A 21,460-nucleotide genomic window follows, 5' to 3' on the forward strand; every position below is an offset into this window, starting at 1 on the left:
TACCTGAAATCGTGCATGCTGAAGTAACATCCTAAGACGTACAAAAAAGTCTCTTGGACCGATAGCCGAAATCCAACAGGAAGCCTGACATGTTCTAATTAAGGTGTCATTTTTGCAGCATTTTTCACATTTTTCAGGCCTGCTATTTGAATCATCTTCTACTACAGCTTTTCATCCAGTCACACCAAAATGGCTCCAGATCATCTACACAAGTAGCCCATCAAAAGATATTCATGGTTTTGTAGAATATTGAACGGTGTTGCCGTAGCACCCCTCTAAATGTGGGATTTTACTCATATACCACAGTGCACCAAATTGTTACATCTCTGACATACATTGTCCGATGTGCCTCAAACTTCACAGGCTTAATGGGAGGGTAAGGGAGACTGGACACACCCCTCTATCAGCTTTGTTTCACACTCATAACGCCACCTAGTGGCAACAGGAAATCAGTAGGACACTGATACTCATCATCCTATGGTCATTACAGTTTCATTGATGGCTGCAGGCATTACATAGAGCATTGTGACATATTAATTAGTGGGCACTCACCGACGCCACCTAGTGGAAGCGGGAGACGATCGACGCGAAGTACGGCTAGCCTGCTGAGCCGTCAGCAGCCGGGTGAGCCAGCTACTCTCTCGTCTGCGAGAACCTCCGAGCGCGGTTCGGCTGGAGCGTGCCACGGGTCGACGCGCGGCTTGGCTGGAGCGCGCCAGGGGTCGACGCGCGCCGGGTGCGAGGGCCCGCTCATCGCCGCTTGCGGCTTTAATTATTTTTATTTTTATTATTATTCAGGCAAATGAATTGGCTTTTTGGGGGCTTTATCATATTCAAAAACTCATGAAACTTTGCACATGCGTCACACCTGGTGAAAATTTAAGTATTTTAATGGGCTCGGGCAAGGGCGCGCCCAAATGGCTCGCTAGCGCCCCCTAAACTGGAGCCCCACCGCTGTGTTTCACGTACATGAATGAAACTTCATACACATGTATATCATGTCCAGGCGCACAAAAAATCCTCTTGGAGCCATGCCCTAAACCCAACAGGAAGTCCGCCATTTTGAATTAATTATGCAAATTTGGCGATTTGCAGCCCTCACAATTTTTCTAATAACTCAGAGGTTTTAGACGTTATCATCTTCATATTTGGTTTGTCTAACCTACACCCCCAGGGGAATCTAAATCTCGAAAATGGTGAGTTTTTGCCAAGGGGGAGGGGTCCTTATGCCCCTTTGAACTTTGATCATTCGCCATGAAATTTTGATTGCCTCTCATTCATACCTACATGATCCAATGTGCATCAAACTTCTCCAGTAGGATGAGGGTGCCCCCCTGAACACATACATATGACAATATTTAATATCAGTCGCAGCGCCACCTAGTGGGAACAGGAAATGTCATATTTTACACTTGGAGGTCCAGCTCCAAGGTGGTTTAGCAGAACCATCTCAAATTTCACCTGGAAAGCCTTAAGAAGTTGGACTTACTGTGTTTTCAAAACTGTGAGTTTTTGACAAAAGGGCGTGACCCTTATGGGACGGCAAAGTTCGATGATTCGCCATGAACACAAAAATGGCTGTAACTCAAAGCCAACTTGCCCAATCTGGCTCAAACTTCAGTGGTGTGATAAGCATGCTGCCCTGAACACACTCATATGCATAAAGTCCATAAACGTTAGAGCGCCGCCTAGTGGCAGCTCGGAATATCTTAAAATAGCAAGTTTTTTGAGTAGCCCCGGAGCTACGTTTTATCTACATGTATGAAAATGTACATGCTCATGTAACATACTAAGACGTACAAAAAAGTCTCTTGGACCCATACCCTAAACCCTACAGGAAGTCGGCCATCTTCAATTGAAGGTGTCAATTTTTGCGATTTCCACGCCTGCTATTTGAACGAACTTGTCCTAGGGCATTTCACCCAGTGACACCAAAATGGCTCCAGATCATCCACACAAGTAGCCCATCAAAAGATATTCATGGTTTTGTAGAATATTGAACGGTGTTGCCGTAGCAACCCTCTGAATTTGGACTTTTTTCAATTTCAAATTCACAGAGATTCTAAACATCAGCCCCTGGGCTGTGCTTTCTCTATGTACCTGAAAATGTGCCTGCTGATGTAAGATGCTAACATCTACAAAAAACTCTCTTGGACCGATAGCCGAAATCCAACAGGAAGTCAGCCACGTTCACTTTAAAGTGTCATTTTTGCAGCATTTTTCGCCTTTTTCAGGCCTTTTTGCCTCAACTCCTCCTAGGGCATTTGACCCAGTGAGACCAAAATGGCTCCAGATCATCCACACAAGTAGCCCATCAAAAGATATTAATGGTTTTGTAGAATATTGAACGGTGTTGCCGTAGCAACCCTCTGAATTTGGACTTTTTTTCCATTTCAGGCCCACATAGGTTCTAAACATCAGCCCCAGGGCAGTGCTTGGTCTGTGTACCTGAAATCGTGCATGCTGAAGTAACATCCTAACACGTACAAAAAAGTCTCTTGGACCGATAGCCGAAATCCAACAGGAAGCCTGACATGTTCTAATTAAGGTGTCATTTTTGCAGCATTTTTCACATTTTTCAGGCCTGCTATTTGAATCATCTTCTACTACAGCTTTTCATCCAGTCACACCAAAATGGCTCCAGATCATCTACACAAGTAGCCCATCAAAAGATATTCATGGTTTTGTAGAATATTGAACGGTGTTGCCGTAGCAACCCTCTAAATGTGGGATTTTACTCATATACCACAGTGCACCAAATTGTTACATCTCTGACATACATTGTCCGATCTGCCTCAAACTTCACAGGCTTAATGGGAGGGTAAGGGAGACCGGACACACCCCTCTATCAGCTTTGTTTCACACTCATAACGCCACCTAGTGGCAACAGGAAATCAGTAGGACACTGATACTCATCATCCTATGGTCATTACAGTTTCATTGATGGCTGCAGGCATTACATAGAGCATTGTGACATATTAATTAGTGGGCACTCACCGACGCCACCTAGTGGAAGCGGGAGACGATCGACGCGAAGTACGGCTAGCCTGCTGAGCCGTCAGCAGCCGGGTGAGCCAGCTACTCTCTCGTCTGCGAGAACCTCCGAGCGCGGTTCGGCTGGAGCGTGCCACGGGTCGACGCGCGGCTTGGCTGGAGCGCGCCAGGGGTCGACGCGCGCCGGGTGCGAGGGCCCGCTCATCGCCGCTTGCGGCTTTAATTATTATTATTTTTATTATTATTCAGGCAAATGAATTGGCTTTTTGGGGGCTTTATCATATTCAAAAACTCATGAAACTTTGCACATGCATCACACCTGGTGAAAATTTAAGTATTTTAATGGGCTCGGGCAAGGGCGCGCCCAAATGGCTCGCTAGCGCCCCCTAAACTGGAGCCCCACCGCTGTGTTTCACGTACATGAATGAAACTTCATACACATGTATATCATGTCCAGGCGCACAAAAAATCCTCTTGGAGCCATGCCCTAAACCCAACAGGAAGTCCGCCATTTTGAATTAATTATGCAAATTTGGCGATTTGCAGCCCTCACACTTTTTCTAATAACTCAGAGGTTTTAGACGTTATCATCTTCATATTTGGTTTGTCTAACCTACACCCCCAGGGGAATCTAAATCTCGAAAATGGTGAGTTTTTGCCAAGGGGGAGGGGTCCTTATGCCCCTTTGAACTTTGATCATTCGCCATGAAATTTTGATTGCCTCTCATTCATACCTACATGATCCAATGTGCATCAAACTTCTCCAGTAGGATGAGGGTGCCCCCCTGAACACATACATATGACAATATTTAATATCAGTCGCAGCGCCACCTAGTGGGAACAGGAAATGTCATATTTTACACTTGGAGGTCCAGCTCCAAGGTGGTTTAGCAGAACCATCTCAAATTTCACCTGGAAAGCCTTAAGAAGTTGGACTTACTGTGTTTTCAAAACTGTGAGTTTTTGACAAAAGGGCGTGACCCTTATGGGACGGCAAAGTTCGATGATTCGCCATGAACACAAAAATGGCTGTAACTCAAAGCCAACTTGCCCAATCTGGCTCAAACTTCAGTGGTGTGATAAGCATGCTGCCCTGAACACACTCATATGCATAAAGTCCATAAACGTTAGAGCGCCGCCTAGTGGCAGCTCGGAATATCTTAAAATAGCAAGTTTTTTGAGTAGCCCCGGAGCTACGTTTTATCTACATGTATGAAAATGTACATGCTCATGTAACATACTAAGACGTACAAAAAAGTCTCTTGGACCCATACCCCAAACCCTACAGGAAGTCGGCCATCTTCAATTGAAGGTGTCAATTTTTGCGATTTCCACGCCTGCTATTTGAACGAACTTGTCCTAGGGCATTTCACCCAGTGACACCAAATTGGCTCCAGATCATCTACACAAGTAGCCCATCAAAAGTTATTCAGGGTTTTGTAGAATATTGAACGGTGTTGCCATGGCAACCCTCTGAATTTGGACTTTTTTCAATTTCAAATTCACAGAGATTCTAAACATCAGCCCCTGGGCTGTGCTTTCTCTATGTACCTGAAAATGTGCCTGCTGATGTAAAATGCTAACATCTACAAAAAAGTCTCTTGGACCGATAGCCGAAACACAACAGGAAGTCAGCCACGTTCACTTTAAAGTGTCATTTTTGCAGCATTTTTCGCCTTTTCCAGGCCTTTTTGCCTCAACTCCTCCTAGGGCATTTGACCCAGTGAGACCAAAATGGCTCCAGATCATCCACACAAGTAGCCCATCAAAAGATATTCATGATTTTGTAGAATATTGAACGGTGTTGCCGTAGCAACCCTCTGAATTTGGACTTTTTTTCCATTTCAGGCCCAGATAGGTTCTAAACATCAGCCCCAGGGCAGTGCTTGGTCTGTGTACCTGAAATCGTGCATGCTGAAGTAACATCCTAAGACGTACAAAAAAGTCTCTTGGACCGATAGCCGAAATCCAACAGGAAGCCTGACATGTTCTAATTAAGGTGTCATTTTTGCAGCATTTTTCACATTTTTCAGGCCTGCTATTTGAATCATCTTCTACTACAGCTTTTCATCCAGTCACACCAAAATGGCTCCAGATCATCTACACAAGTAGCCCATCAAAAGATATTCATGGTTTTGTAGAATATTGAACGGTGTTGCCGTAGCAACCCTCTAAATGTGGGATTTTACTCATATACCACAGTGCACCAAATTGTTACATCTCTGACATACATTGTCCGATCTGCCTCAAACTTCACAGGCTTAATGGGAGGGTAAGGGAGACCGGACACACCCCTCTATCAGCTTTGTTTCACACTCATAACGCCACCTAGTGGCAACAGGAAATCAGTAGGACACTGATACTCATCATCCTATGGTCATTACAGTTTCATTGATGGCTGCAGGCATTACATAGAGCATTGTGACATATTAATTAGTGGGCACTCACCGACGCCACCTAGTGGAAGCGGGAGACGATCGACGCGAAGTACGGCTAGCCTGCTGAGCCGTCAGCAGCCGGGTGAGCCAGCTACTCTCTCGTCTGCGAGAACCTCCGAGCGCGGTTCGGCTGGAGCGTGCCACGGGTCGACGCGCGGCTTGGCTGGAGCGCGCCGGGGGTCGACGCGCGCCGGGTGCGAGGGCCCGCTCATCGCCGCTTGCGGCTTTAATTTTTATTATTAGGGCCCGAGCACGAACTGTGCGAAGGCCCTATTGTAATTGCTTCGTTTATTATTATTATTATTTTTTTTTTTTTTTTTTTTTTTTTTTTTTTTATTATTCAGGCAAATGAATTGGCTTTTTGGGGGCTTTATCATATTCAAAAACTCATGAAACTTGGCACATGCGTCACACCTGGTGAAAATTTAAGTATTTTAATGGGCTCGGGCAAGGGCGCGCCCAAATGGCTCGCTAGCGCCCCCTAAACTGGAGCCCCACCGCTGTGTTTCACGTACATGAATGAAACTTCATACACATGTATATCATGTCCAGGCGCACAAAAAATCCTCTTGGAGCCATGCCCTAAACCCAACAGGAAGTCCGCCATTTTGAATTAATTATGCAAATTTGGCGATTTGCAGCCCTCACACTTTTTCTAATAACTCAGAGGTTTTAGACGTTATCATCTTCATATTTGGTTTGTCTAACCTACACCCCCAGGGGAATCTAAATCTCGAAAATGGTGAGTTTTTGCCAAGGGGGAGGGGTCCTTATGCCCCTTTGAACTTTGATCATTCGCCATGAAATTTTGATTGCCTCTCATTCATACCTACATGATCCAATGTGCATCAAACTTCTCCAGTAGGATGAGGGTGCCCCCCTGAACACATACATATGACAATATTTAATATCAGTCGCAGCGCCACCTAGTGGGAACAGGAAATGTCATATTTTACACTTGGAGGTCCAGCTCCAAGGTGGTTTAGCAGAACCATCTCAAATTTCACCTGGAAAGCCTTAAGAAGTTGGACTTACTGTGTTTTCAAAACTGTGAGTTTTTGACAAAAGGGCGTGACCCTTATGGGACGGCAAAGTTCGATGATTCGCCATGAACACAAAAATGGCTGTAACTCAAAGCCAACTTGCCCAATCTGGCTCAAACTTCAGTGGTGTGATAAGCATGCCTGTCCTGAACACACTCATATGCATAAAGTCCATAAACGTTAGAGCGCCGCCTAGTGGCAGCTCGGAATATCTTAAAATAGCAAGTTTTTTGAGTAGCCCCGGAGCTACGTTTTATCTACATGTATGAAAATGTACAGGCTCATGTAACATCCTAAGACGTACAAAAAAGTCTCTTGGACCCATACCCCAAACCCTACAGGAAGTCGGCCATCTTCAATTGAAGGTGTCAATTTTTGCGATTTCCACGCCTGCTATTTGAACGAACTTGTCCTAGGGCATTTCACCCAGTGAGACCAAATTTGCTCCACATCATCTACACAAGTAGCCCATCAAATATTGTGGAAATCTTTACAAAATATTAAATGGCCTTATCACACCAGGCCATTGAAGTTGGCCTTCGTTTTTCTCCCTCACCACCAAAATTGTTTGTGCACTTGTTCGCACATGCTTTGTCTGATCAGGCTGAAAATTTAATCACTCATGTACACACCCAGGCTGAATCCATAACTACAGATTCAAGACTGTAGGCGCAATAGCGCCCCCTACAGAAGCAAATGAAAATTTGTATGACCGTCCACAGAATTAGTTTTGCTCTGAAATACATGAAATATCTTTCACCATTCCTTACAAAATCCTCATCTATTTGATAAGCCTCCTGCCCTGAACACATTGATATGCATAAAGTCCATAAACGTTAGAGCGCCCCCTACTGGCAGCTTTAAATATCATAATATACCATGTTTTTTAGCTAGCCCCTGAGTTACATTTTATCTACAGCTCTGAAATTTTGCACACTCATGTAACATCCTAAGACATACAAAAAAGTCTCTTGGAGCCATACTCCAAACCCTACAGGAAGTCCAGCATCTTCAATTGAAAGTGTCAATTTTTGCCATTTTCAGGCCTGCTATTTGAATGAACTCCTCCTAGGGCATTTCACCCAGTGAGACCAAATTGGCTCCACATCATCTAGACAAACAGCCCATCAAAAAAGTCAATCAGACCCATGCCCTATTTTGCATGCTGGAGCCGTGACCCCACCCCCAAATATTCCATTGCGTCTATGCCGAGAGCAAAAGATACCTTTTCCTATAAAAGAATTCAACTTTCTAGAGCCCCATCACGATCACAAAACCTCCGAGTGCGGCACGGGTCGACGAGCGCCACAGGTCGACGCGCGCGGAGTGCGAGGGCCCGATATCACCGCTTGCGGTTTTAATTATTATTATTATTACAGGATTACTCAATTCATCAGGAGGTCCAACATTGTCTCTCTAGAGCCAAGCAGATGATACACCAGCCATCCAACCAGAATACTATATGTCCATTAGGTGGAATAATGGTGCCATAAAAATATACAGTCTTTGGTTTTATTATTTCCCCACAGGGGGGTAAAAACATATATTGACACACTGTACTGTAACTGTTTCTTCTATTATTATTATTTCTTTTCTACTGTGGAAAAGGAAGTGTGCACTGACGAGAAATTGTAAACAAAATAATTCTTAAAGAAAATGTTATTCGACTTGATGACAGCTCTGTACACTATTTCGTGTCTTAAGCAGCTTAGTGATTTTAAGCAGCAGGTGAGCTTTGTCAGAAATAACCTGACGGCTTTCTTGCTTTGTGTTTGAGTTGTGGTGTATTAAAGTTGTGTTAACTACAGCAGCAATCCAGTAATTATGGAAAGAACTTGGCTGAGTAAAGACAAACAACAGTGCAGTGTTACTTTATGACATGAAGGTCAGTCCGGTGAGTTACCGGCGTCACAAATTGCCAATTAACAATGCCTCCGATTCGAGTCAATGCTTCAAAAGTTCAAGTGGGAGGAACTCATCCTGACATCAGCCGCCGGGAGGAGTCTCTGTGAATCAGGCCTTCAAGGCTGAACTGCTTCAAAGAAGACACTACTGAGAAAGGCCAACACGCACCTTAAGGCTCTGCAAGGGAGGTTTAACTGAGAAGTACAGAGATGTGGTGCTCCATCAGATGATCCGACCTCAACAGTTATCCAGCCTGAACCCAGCTGAACTGTTAATGGTGACTTTGAAAAATCTAAAATTTATAACTTTCTTCTTCTTGTTTTTGTTCTTCTGTTTTCACAGTTTTCTGTAGCTTCTGCAAATCTGCACTATATTCCCAAATGTATTCCCTCACCATCCAAATCATTGAGGTCTTCCAATCACTTTCACAGGTGTTTAAAATCCTCCATGATAGGATGATACCTGTTCAACAAGTCCAGTCATGAAATTTCCTCACTACTAAATATTCCACAGTCAGCTGGAAGCAATTGGGAATGACAGCAACTCAGCCATGAAGTGGTAGGCCACGTAAAATCACAGAGTGGGGTCAGAGGATGCTGAGGGTCATAGTGCACAGAGGTCACCCACTTTCTGCAGAGTCAGTCACTACAGACCTCCAACCTTCATGTGGCCTTCAGATCAGCTCAAGAGCAGTGTGGAGAGAGCTTGACCCAAACAGCTTGACCCAAGCAGCTGCCATGGAAACCCATGGAATGGGTTTCCATGGCAGCTGCATCCAAACCTTCCATCACCAAGCTCAATGCAGAGCGTTGATGCAGTGGTGTAAAGCACGCCGCCACTGGACTCTAGAGCAGTGGAGACGTGTTCTCTGGAGGGATGAATCACACTCCTCCATCTGCCAATCAGATGGAGGAGTCTGGGTTTGGTGGTTGCCAGGGGAACCTGTCTGACTGCATTGTGCCAAGTGTAAAGTTTGGTGGAGGGGGGTTATGGTGTGGGGGTGTTTTTCAGGAGTTGGGCTCGGCCCCTTAGTTCCAGTCAAAGGAACTCTTAATGCTTCAGCAGACCAAGACATTTGGGACTATGTCTTGGTCTGCTGCTTTGTGCACCAGTGCACAAAGCAGCTCCATAAAGACATGGATGAGCCAGTTTGGTGTGGAAGAACTTGACTGGCCTGCACAGAGTCCTGACCTCAGCCTGATAGAACACCTTTGGGATGGATTAGAGTGGAGACTGTGAGCCAGGCCTTCTCTCCAACATCAGTGTCTGACCTCACAGATGTGCTTCTGGAAGGATGGTCAGAAATTCCCATAAACAAACATGATAAAAACATGGTGGAAATATGTTTTTATCATACAGTGTTTATTTTTTAAGATTCTGATGCAGTGTGTTATCTTCAAATGTTAGCTTTACTTTGTTTTGGGAATACAAATGAGCTTTAATGTCTTACAGTTATTGACCATAACTATGTGTGGTGACTTTAGCTAGAATTTACACCTCAGAGCTGAAACTTGAACCATTCTCTTCCAGATGTTCCTCAATCCCACTTATCAGGAAAACTGAACTGCTCTTCCTGTAATAAAGATTATATTGTCATAAAACACTCATTGTCTACTTATAAGAGCAGTTTTTTTTTTGTGACTGTAACTATGAGGCTGTTTGTTTGGCTGCATCAAACAACAGTTAATGACATTTCTGAAAATGAGAACAATTATTAATTCAGCAGTCATGTCCCGTGTATACTGCTGGGGATAAAAGAGTAAATGGAGAATGAAATTAAAAATCAGCATTCCTCTGAACTTCTCAATTTAAATGAACACACGATGTCCCCTCGGCCTGAAAGGCGCCACCTCAGGTCAAGAAAATGAGGATTTGAGGTTGAAATCGCATCATTTCTCTTCATTAGCTGAAATGATGCTGAGCACAAACTTGATGAAAAATATTCTGGAAGTAGCTTCCCTGATACTGCCACCAGAATATCAACAGCCTGTAGTGAAAAACCCATTTCAATTTTGACTTGAGACCACATTTTCTATTTCCCCTGTAAGTTATTAAAGTGGCACCAGGAGGAGGTGTCTGAAGGTCAAGATGAAAACCCCGGAGAGAGAGAGATAGAGAGCCCAGACAGAGTGAGGGTAGAAATGACAGAGGCTAAAGGGATAATGACAGAGACTGAGAGGGAATGGAAGAAAAAGGAAAGAATATGATAGTTAAAAAAGGAGATGAAGAAAGAAATATGGAGTAAGCAACAGAATCCGAGAGAGAAAACTGCCCTCTTCGCTCACTCCTGTCCCACTCATCCATGTCCACTTTCCTTTTAATAGATTTGTAGCATGGCCTCCTGCTCCTACTTCAGCAGGGGTGTAGCAGCTCAGTAGATTAAAATGATAACCAACAGTAATGAGGTCCTACAGGACTGCGGTTGCATGACTAATTGAAGGGCAAAATGCAGAGAAAGGTTCAGAAGCGGGGCTTAAAAGGCTGGCATCGGGGCTGCTAATATATAGATTAGGCAGGAGAGTTGAATCATGATGACGCAGCATTAGCAGCCTGCAAAGGAGGAGGGTGTGTCGTTTATATATCATCTGAAGTGCCATTTCAAACAGCCTTTCAGCAGCAATGTATTCATAACAGTGACATATGATACACAGTCAATTCATTATTAAATCAGCGAATGTGATTTCAGATCTCTGGCTCCTGTTTGCTGCTTTCAGCTCCTCTGTGGAAAATATAGCCATGTCAAGCTGCTCAGTTTGCTAATTAACATTAGACTTGAACCATGAGGGGAAACGCAGCTTTTATTACACAGATATGTAACAGCTACGCAAAGGCACTGCAGCAATATTCAGTATTTTAAAGCTATTCTGCTTCAGATCACCAGCAGAGGATTATGACCGAAGCATAAACACAAAAGCTGTGTGCTAACGGCTCTGCAGCTGTAGTAGTTTGCAAATAGATGGAGGAGAAGCTAGCAGCTACAGATCCAGACATTTCCCTGAAGATGATGACTATAAAACTATAACGAGTGGATTTTCAATAATCATTCAAAGGATGAGGACCAAGTTCTCAGCAGCAAAAAATGCAGCACATTCACCCAAGAAATAAATGAATAAATAAATACATAAGAACTTTTTATAACTCTGGCTTGAATAATTTGAGCTTACCCCCTTACAGCTGATTTATGAGACAGCAGGTGTGACGCAAAATTACATCATATTTCAGGAAGATTTGTGATAATATTTCTAACCCTTAAAAAATGCTGAACGTAAATGAAAGTAAATTAAGGTATTTTCCCTTCTGTCACTGATGACACGCGTCCTAATCTGAAGCGTGGATCTGCTGGAACAAGGTGCCGACAGCAGCAGCATTTTATGCACAAAAGGATCCCAAGTAGTGTTTTTAGTGTTTAACAATAACTGAAGTAACTAAAAGTCATCAGGAGCTGCACAGTTTTGTCTCCCAATAAAACTCCAGGATGTTGTAACTTTGTGCTTTTCCACCCTGTGACTGCACCAATAATTTCCATCAGAGGGGTGCGGCTAACGAGCACGCCGCCGGCACTCGGTCCAGTTATGTGTTTACATTAAAATCGCCCATCAGCGACTGCCAACGTCTCCTCCTTTGTCGCCCGGTTGGGCTCCACGCTGTGTTTTTGCCTGAAGTGGAGGCGAATTGCTTTATGTAAGAAATGGGCTTAATATATTGACTCTTCCACAGCAACTTAACAATGACTTTAAACTTTCACATTAACACAAAAACGGGATATTACAATTATTATGAGGTGAGATGGAGGTGCAGGTAAAATTACTGCGCTGACGCTCATTTTTCGTGTCACTGTTTGGGTCAAGCTAATCTCATTTTGGATTGGATCTAATTATCTGGGTCGAGGCCGGTCGTGCTCAGGTAACCTCTTGATCAGATCCCACGTTTAGAAAATAATTATCTTGGGTTTAGGTAGTTTTTTATTTCACCAGTCTTTAATCTATTACATACACTAGAAGACTTTTAAAAGACTGAATGACTCAAGCCTGGTACCCTCTTGGTGGGTCATAACGTTGAGTCATTAATCCTAAACTATAATATTTTGCAGACTGTGGATCTTGCAGCGTCACTGCAACTCCATTTTAGATGATTTCCCATCATCCTCCTGCTGGACATATACAGATGTTGCACAACAGAAATAATAACAGCTGGCCTTGGTGTCTGTGCGATGGTTTGTTCTGATAAAACCACCAAAAAGACCTGCACATAGTTTATGTTAAACCACCAAATATCAGCATCTGCATCGGCCGGGCCTCTTTTATATTTTTACCAATAACAATTCAAGTCTATTGATATGACTCATATTATTGAGTGGCAACAAAATGAAAGTTGTAATGTTGCTGTTTTGTGTAATATTCCTGTTTTGACACCGTCTATGTGTTTTATGATGTTGTAAGGTGGCAATTATGTAAGAAAAAACTCCCAAAAAACTCGAACATGATGTTCTTTGTTGGCATCTGTGCTCCAAACATTCAGTGACAAGATGCTATTAAAAGGCTACAACATGATTGCTTCCTGGCAGCTTCCTCCATGTGGCTGATTTACCAAAACACGGTTTATGGGCACAAACTTTGTGTTCTCTGGGTCTTCAGACAGGATGACATGCTGAAAATAGCAATTCAAGGTTTGGTAGCAGAAATAATGAAGTCTAGAGAAATCACCAACTACATTCATCTGCTTGGAGTAAAAGCCGCAGCAGTTTCTCTGCAATCATCCCGTCCTATCTCCCGCTATCTTCTTTCCAGCTGGGCGCAACCTGACGAGACATTCAGCTCAGCATTTGTAAAGCAGACCTACCTTCTTGACGTAGCCCTGGATGAGCTCTGGGGTGGGCACCTGCTCAGCAGACAGACACTCTTCCAGCTGTAGTTTGTATGGTGGGCAGACTTGCTGGCTCCTTTCCACCCTGCATGCAACACAGTTGGAGTGAGAGGACAATGAATTTCAGCCTTTCAGGGAACGGGTCTGTTGAGCTCACAGCACATAAAGGCATTGATGCAAATTCGCATTCACAGCCAGCCTAAAATGATAAAATTACAGTGGCAAACAGGGTGCTATTGACAGACCCAGGAATCAAATACAAAGAACCCCCTATCAACAAATTATGCTGCATCAAGAAGCTTTGTTAATGTTATTGTTGCCCAGTGGGAGGTAAAAGAAAAATACAATAACACTTAAGTGAGGCAAAGATCCAAATGGATGAAAGAAAACACACACAGTAAGCAGGAATTTCAATGCAAATTTCACCTGCCCCCCCTCCCCGCAGCCCTACCATATCAGTTTTTGAGCGCAGAGAATCTATTTATATGATATTGTATTTTTCGTACTCTGTCCTCTGGAGGAAATCCCAGAGCCAGCCCCAAGGAGACGAATGCCCCAGCTTCTATCTCCCAGCTTCTCATCCTGTTGACAAAGCGAAGAAGCCCCACACACCCTTTTCCTCAGTGTGCAGCAGAGTCAGTGTGCACGTGCAGTAGGTGCTTGCGTGCAAAGGCTGTATGTCTGCACTCTGCATGAGCTCTGGCTTTACACAGACACCTGATGTGCAGGAGGGTAAAAGATGCATGCATGCAAGCTGCTGTGTGTATTAAGGGCTGTCCTTGCAGCCTCTCAGTGGTTCAGCCTCTGAGTGAGCATACATGTCCCAGCCTCTTTGTGTGTTGCTGTGTGATCCTCATGCTTTATCGCAGTGATTTTTCCTGTCATGCCCCCACTGGATACAGATTTTCATGCATCAAAAGGAGTCGTTTCATGGAGCGATCTGCTTATGCGCTGCCTTGCACTCAGCCAAGAAATATTTCAGGATATAATTTCAATGCAAATGGAACACAAATAGTTATTTTTGCAGGTTAGTTAAAAAAAAAAGATAAATGTTAATTTGTATTTAGATATGTTTGTTTTTGGATTATTTTAGTGGCAGAGTATGCTCCCTGCACTTTCCCCCTTTTACAGTGTGAAGCTGAACTAGCCATCATGTGGCCGTTCAGCTGACAGATGTAGGAGTGGTGTCGATGGTTTCATTTAACCCGTTCAAAAAAGAAAACACGTGTATTTACAAAATGTCAGACTACCCCTTTAATGTGTTTACTTTTGACTGGCACTGTATATTAAAACTATAAAAGTTTCCTTTCCACTTTTTAAACCTTTATTTTACCAAGTAAAATGTTTGAGAACCAGTTTACCAACATGACCTGAACATGACCTTAATTATAATTAATTATAAATGACCACTCCGGCCAGCACACACTTAGCCTCCAACAGTTTGCATGAATTTCCTTATATGACACAGACATACTGCCACAGTTTTGACTGAAATATATGACAATGAGGAGGCGGGGCTTTCAGGTATTGGGTTGTGAAGCAAGGCCTGAGGCAGCCAATCAGAAGTGATCTTTTAAATGCACAGAGGATTAAAGAGACAGGAGCTGAAAGGGCATGTTCAGACTGCATAAACGGGCAGTATAAGATGAAAAAGGACTTATTTTTGAATCATGAAAGGCTTCACTAGTAGAGTCCCAGAACAAAAATATGGAGCTGAAAATGAGCATAATTGCACCCCTTTAAAATGCTCCTTTAAGCTGGCCAAAGGAGGAGACAGAAGCCACTGATGTCAAGAAAGCTCCTTTCCACCCCAAATCCAGCACCCTGAGACTGTACGCTAAGTGGAAGGAAGGAGGACTAGTGAGTGTCAGAACCACTGTCCTAGATGAAACAACGAAGATCCATGAATACATCAGGAAGATGGCCACAGAGGATCATGTGCTTAGTGAGTACCTCAGGCAACCAAAACCTGAGAAAGAAGAGGAGGAAGAACAGGAACCATGATGGAAGGACAGGCCTCTGCACGGCACGTACCACCGGCAGATAGAAGAAGTGGCTGACATAGAAAAATCCTACCAATGGCTGGACAAGGCTGGACTGACAGACAGCACAGAGGCACTAATCATGGCAGCACAGGAACAAGCTCTGAGCACAAGATCAATAGAGGCTGGGGTCTACCGCACCAGGCAAGAGCCCAGGTGCAGGCTGTGCAGAGATGCCCCTGAGACAATCCAGCACATAACAGCAGGGTGCAAGATGCTAGCAGGCAGGGCATACATAGAACGCCATAACCAAGTGGCCAGCATAGTATACAGGAACATCTGTGCCCAGTATGACCTGGAAGTCCCGAGATCAAAATGGGACATGCCCCCAAGGGTGGTTGAGAATGACAGAGCTAAGATCCTGACTTCCAAGCTGACAGACAGACAAACTGGTGATGGCTAACCAACCAGACATCGTAGTGGTGGACAAACAAAGGAAGAAGGTCGTGGTGATAGATGTTGCAATACCAAGTGATGGGAACATCAAGAAGAAGGAACACGAGAAGCTCGATAAATACCAAGGGCTCAGAGAGGAGCTGGAAAGGATGTGGAAGATGAAGGTAACAGTGGTCCCTGTGGTAATAGGAACACTTCCAGGAAAGACATCTGAGATCTCTGTCCAGAAGAGCACAGTCCTGGGAACAGCTAAGATACTGAGCAGGACCCTCAAGCTCCCAGGCCTCTGGTAGAGGATATATATAATTAAAAAAAATTTTTTTTTCATTTGACTCTCATTTCAAGCAAGCTGTTTTTTCCTAGTAAAAACCATCAAACTTTACGTGTTCAGTAAAAAACAGTTATAAACAGAGTCATTTGACTTCATCTATAAAAATGATAAAATAAAGCAGAGTCATTGCACTTCTGCTCTGCTGTCACTGACACCCATCACTCAGCAGCATACAGCAGAGCAGAAACTGGGCCGGCTGAGTCGTTAAGCTAAAACTTCACACGCTCGTTACTATGAGCTGGGAGCTGACTCTCCTTTTCTTTTCTTTCCTTTTTTTGCAGCATCATAACAATCAAAGGCACAACTGCAGAAGCCTGGTGGCACTGCCAGAAAAGCTACATGTATCCCCTGTTGGTTGCGACATAAATCAGAACGAAGCAGCTCGGCTGAGCTTCAGGCACATCTACAGGAAACAAAGCAGAGACAGAGATACTGTCTGCTAGCAGAGTTTACATAGTGCAGCAGAGCAGAAAGCATTAGTTTTGTTATCGTCTCAGGTTTTAAAATTTGATTTCACATTTTAGACCTTATGAAACATGCTTCAACAAAACACCTAAAGGTCTGTTGTGCAACTATATGTGATGCAAGTTAAAAAACAAAGGGTGAAATAAAGGATCTTCATTATGTGACGATAGATTTCAAATGCCAACTGATCTTTCACCAATCAAATAAAAGCGATTCAGTTATCTCGAGACTTTGAAATAAAGAACTGACTCTGGAGAACGATAATTTGCTCTACTTTGGTGCCATCAAACGTTTAGCACAGAGGAGGTGCGAAAAACTAATACTGGAGTAAAATTCCAGTATAAATGGAAGAGACTTCTGCAAGCAGAGCATGAAAGAAGGAAACAGCAGAGAAAAACAATTCAAGCCCTCAGTCCTGGAGGGAGGCCTTGGGTTAAAAATAGCAGTTGCATCACCTGCGGTCCGTCTCCTCTGTGTGAAATGGTGACTTTTCATGCAGTTTGCAGCACTGGCTGTCAACCCCCGAGGCCTCATGTGGTTAGACAGGTGTCAGATGCCTGCCCACCTATGTGGAGCTCTGTCCTGGGTGAATACATCTGCTCTGCTCCATCCGGTCTCGTCTCTTGCCACAGATGGGTCACATGCTTTGTTTCTTCCTGGAACATCTTTTGTTAGACTAATCACTCCCACTGGAGTTGAATCCTCACATGGAAACTAATTGCATATTACCTGTTAATGGCTTGCTTTGGGATTTGTTTTAGCATTGTAGTGGCAACATCATCTGTAAATCTGTGGTTTCCAATTACTCTGTGTTCACTGAAGTATGAAAAGTGATTCTGTTGAATCATTTTGTTTTTTCAGTGGACACCAAACTGAAAAAAATGCCCAACACGAGTTCAGTCTTTGTTTATTATTCAAAAAATATTCTCAGAACAAAGCGCTGAAGACAACTTTGGGCTTCTCAGAGCAGAAGAGGCCCAGTTCTCTCTTGGTATTGATTGGCGCTTCCTGCCAATATCTGCATAGTTCTGTGGTGATAATTGAGTTTCTGTGTATGGTTTTAATTTGTCTGCTCAGCCAAAGGTTAACTGCAGAGCTGCAGTACTGTGAAGATACTTGAGATGAGGACTTGGTAAGAATAATAAGATAAGAACTTAAGTGAGATTATGTGAGATTTGAAACTCTGACCTGTTAGAACGTACCTGCTAGCATTCAGGTTTTTCTCCTCCAGCAGGAGAAAAACCTGTAATAATTCTCACAGCACATCCAGAGGTAGTTTGTAGCTTGCAAATACTGCTTGTTTTGTGGAAGCCCATGCTGTCTTAGAGAAACACACGTTACCCATTGATGCCAGCCTGGACGTGCTGCCTGCAGCAAAGCACGGCAAATAGTGTTGTTTGAAAGAGAACCAGAGTGTGCATAAAGAGACGGGAGTGGTCTGTTAACCAGGAGCCTGCCGTTCGTGGCTCATGTACCAAAACTACTTGTTTCGAGGTGTAAAAAAGGAAGTGTTTGGGTTCAAGTGCAGAAAATGAACAATGCATTTGAAAAATGCATGCCGTGTATTCAAATGTGAACCTGGCCCAACATCTTAATATGTGACAAGCTGAGAGTGAGATCATGGCTGTCTTGCTATAAACCAAAAATAGGCCTTTTACACCCAGGTGTTACTAAATAAACTCTGGTGCTGAAAAACCCAGTCTGAGAGCCCACTGGGTATAGATCTGATGACCAAGGCTTCCTGATACACTCATCCACCCATCCATTTTCTTCCACTCATCCAATTCAGGGATGCATTTGGGCTGGATCGTGGCCCAGAAGCCGTAGGGCAAGAGGCGGGATATACCGAGAACAGGCTGACAATCTATCACAGGGCAAAGACAGGGAGACAAAAAACAATTCACACTCACATTCACATCTAGATCAATTTAGAATCACCAATTAACTCTGCGCATGTCTTTGGAATGTGGGAGCTTCCATAAAAAAATCCATGCAGATGCAGGGAGAACATGCCATCTCCACACAGAACGGCTCCAGCCAGTGAAGCCAGGACCTTCTTGCTGTGAGATGATATTTCTAACCAGCATTCGTGGAGTGTGGTAGTACTGACCGATGTGTACTCAGACTACAAGGACAAACCAGAAAGCTTCAAGCACCAAAAAAATTATTTGCCTTATGTACAGATTCTGCAAATCTGTTTATAAAGATTACTGACACAAAATATTTGTATAAATTTCATAATAGTGATAGATGGACTGGTATTTGTGCTCTTATACTCTAAGTGCTTTTTGCTACAAGCCAAATTCACCTATTCACACATTAACGTGTAGGTTCAGCATTTGCCCAGTGGCACTCTGGCACCCTGACTGGAGGACCTGGGAATTGGATGACTGACCAGCTCTGCATCCTGAGCCACAGCCGCCCCTTAACTCAGTTATTGTGTTAAGGAGCAGCTGTGGCTTCAGTCTAGAGCAAAGTGGTGGACATACTAACTGAATAATGTTGCCAGTTTGCCTAAAACATTATGATTACAGCTTTGAATGCGCAGTCTTCAAATTGGTGGCCAATACTCAGAGCTCAGCATAATTTAACTGTTTTTTTTGTGCTCATGTTTTTACGCCAACTTGCCTCCAGTGACATCAAAACCTCTCAGTAAACAACCCTTTCCCTCTTTCACTGATAAAACCACAACTGCTCACTGTTGTAGAATATCTCATAGAAAATGTACAGCTGAAAGACGCTTTCACTTCCAGTAAGTAACCATGCATACGTTCAATAAAATGCTTTAAATTATTACTTTAATATCACCCAATTGGGGAAACTGCATGAGATGAGTTAAACTGCACTCGCTGTATGCAATAACAGCTTTTCACTCACACTGCAGGGAGAAAGTCAAGGCTGCATAAAACCATTCCACAGCAAAGCCGGTGAAGGACTCAAAATATGAATGTGCTCTCGGCCTTTTGCATCAGAAACAAAGTCGTGTCAACCCCGTCTATTGCTATGACGACACAGTCAGGGTGCACATGAACCCGTGTTTAGCACTCTTCCACTGTGGTGCTTTAATAATACAGCACACCTCTTCTAATGTCACATTTTCACACATTCGTGAATAATTTCACCAGAGCAAATCCCTTTTAATGGTTTTCAGGCCGTACCTCTTTATTTTCCTCCTTCTCCATCCCTCCTGCTCACTCTCTGCCCTTATCCTCCCTCTCAGCCCATCTCTCGCTTTCCCTGTAAGGGTAGTGCACCTCAAAATGTGTCACCCCAATATATTTTTTTTAATGGTCCAAAAGGTAACACCAGTTATTTTATTAGGGTTCACATATTGATCTTTATTATTTCAATGTTTGACCTGCAAACAACCAAATCTACTAACTAATAAAATGAAATCACAACAGAAGGATTTGGACCAATCAGCTGCAGAGCACACAGCAGGACCGAGTCACAGCCACCTCCACAGAGAAATCAGAGATGAGTTATTGTTGAGTTTCTTCAGTGTTGCTCTCTGTCCTGATGTCCATGAGTGGGCAGACTGAAGTCACATGTCAAAGGGAAGCAGCGGTTTTATTGCAGCTCTACCAGCAGGTCTCCTTCCCCCACCGTCTCCCCCGGTTTACAGTGGACACTCTTAACCTTTGCTTGCTTCACTGCGGTCAAACTGTTCTGCATCTTCATGGCTTCAATAACACAAATCTCCTGACCTTCTGCAACCGTGTCTCCAGGCTTGACAGCGTTCCCAGGTACTGAAGGACAATTGATGACACTTCACTTAGGAGGACCATCAGGACTTTTCCCAACCAGAAGCCGTGGGTGGATAAATCTGTCCGCGACGCCCTGAGGTCCCGCACCATTGCCTACAACTCCGGCCTCGCCTCTGGGAACATGGAGGACTACAAGGTTGCATCATACAACGTCCGCAGAGCGGTGAAAGAGGCTAAACATCGCTACGGCCGCAGACTGGAACAGCAACTACAACAGTCTGACTCCAGGGGACTGTGGCAGGGACTACGCACCATCACGGACTACAAAGCACCACACACACACCCGGTGAGTGCCGACGCTTCTCTGGCTGATGAACTCAACATCTTCTTTGCGCGCTTTGAGTCGGGAAGCCGACAGCCCGCTGCGCTCCCGGCCGGAGGGGCGGAGACACTCACTGTGACGGAGCGCGACGTGAGGAGGGCGTTTAGACGTGTAAACACCAGGAAAGCGGCTGGACCAGACGGTATTAGAGGACGTGTCCTTAAGACCTGCGCTGACCAGCTGGCACCTGTGTTTACACTGATATTCAACCTCTCACTGAAACTGTGTGTGATTCCCACCTGCTTTAAAAAGTCCATCATAGTCCCTGTCCCAAAGAAACCACACCCCAGCAGCCCCAATGACTTCAGGCCCATAGCGCTCACCTCTGTGGTGATGAAGTGTTTTGAGAGACTCATCAAGACATTCATCACCTCCTCACTGCCCACCACCCTCGACCCACTACAGTTTGCATACCGGCCAGACAGATCCACAGATGACGCCATATCCTTCCTCCTCCACAAGACCCTTTCACACATAGACACTGGTAAGGGGAACTATGTGAGAGTGCTGTTTGTAGATTACAGCTCAGCATTCAACACCATGGTTCCCTCCAGGCTGGTCTCTAAGCTGCTGGACCTGGGCCTGGGCCCATCCCTGTGCAGGTGGGTTCACAGCTTCCTGACCAGCAGACCACAGGTGGTACGAGTGGGTCACCTCACCTCATCCTCCCTCACCCTCAACACTGGATACCCCCAAGGCTGTGTGCTCAGCCCTCTGCTGTACTCACTGTACACCCATGACTGCGAGGCCACGTCAGAGTCCAACGTCATCATCAAGTTTGCTGACGACACTGCTGTTGTGGGACTAATCTCTCACAATGAGGAGACAGACTACAGGAGAGAGGTCTCCCGCCTGGAGAACTGGTGCCAGGAGAACCACCTCCTGCTCAACGTC

The 21,460-nt window shown here is 44.3% G+C and overlaps 1 protein-coding gene across 1 annotated transcript in view; it reads right to left on the reverse strand.

Annotated features, from left to right (window-relative positions):
• rftn1b (raftlin, lipid raft linker 1b) overlaps window positions 1-21,460 on the reverse strand; it is a 158,474-nt gene that overhangs the window by 64,032 nt on the left and 72,982 nt on the right. The window contains 1 exon segment of the mRNA XM_030748961.1: window positions 13,220-13,328. Coding sequence (XP_030604821.1) covers window positions 13,220-13,328 — 109 coding nt within the window.

This window comes from Archocentrus centrarchus, chromosome 16, assembly GCF_007364275.1.
Source record: "Archocentrus centrarchus isolate MPI-CPG fArcCen1 chromosome 16, fArcCen1, whole genome shotgun sequence".
NCBI lineage: Eukaryota > Metazoa > Chordata > Actinopteri > Cichliformes > Cichlidae > Archocentrus > Archocentrus centrarchus.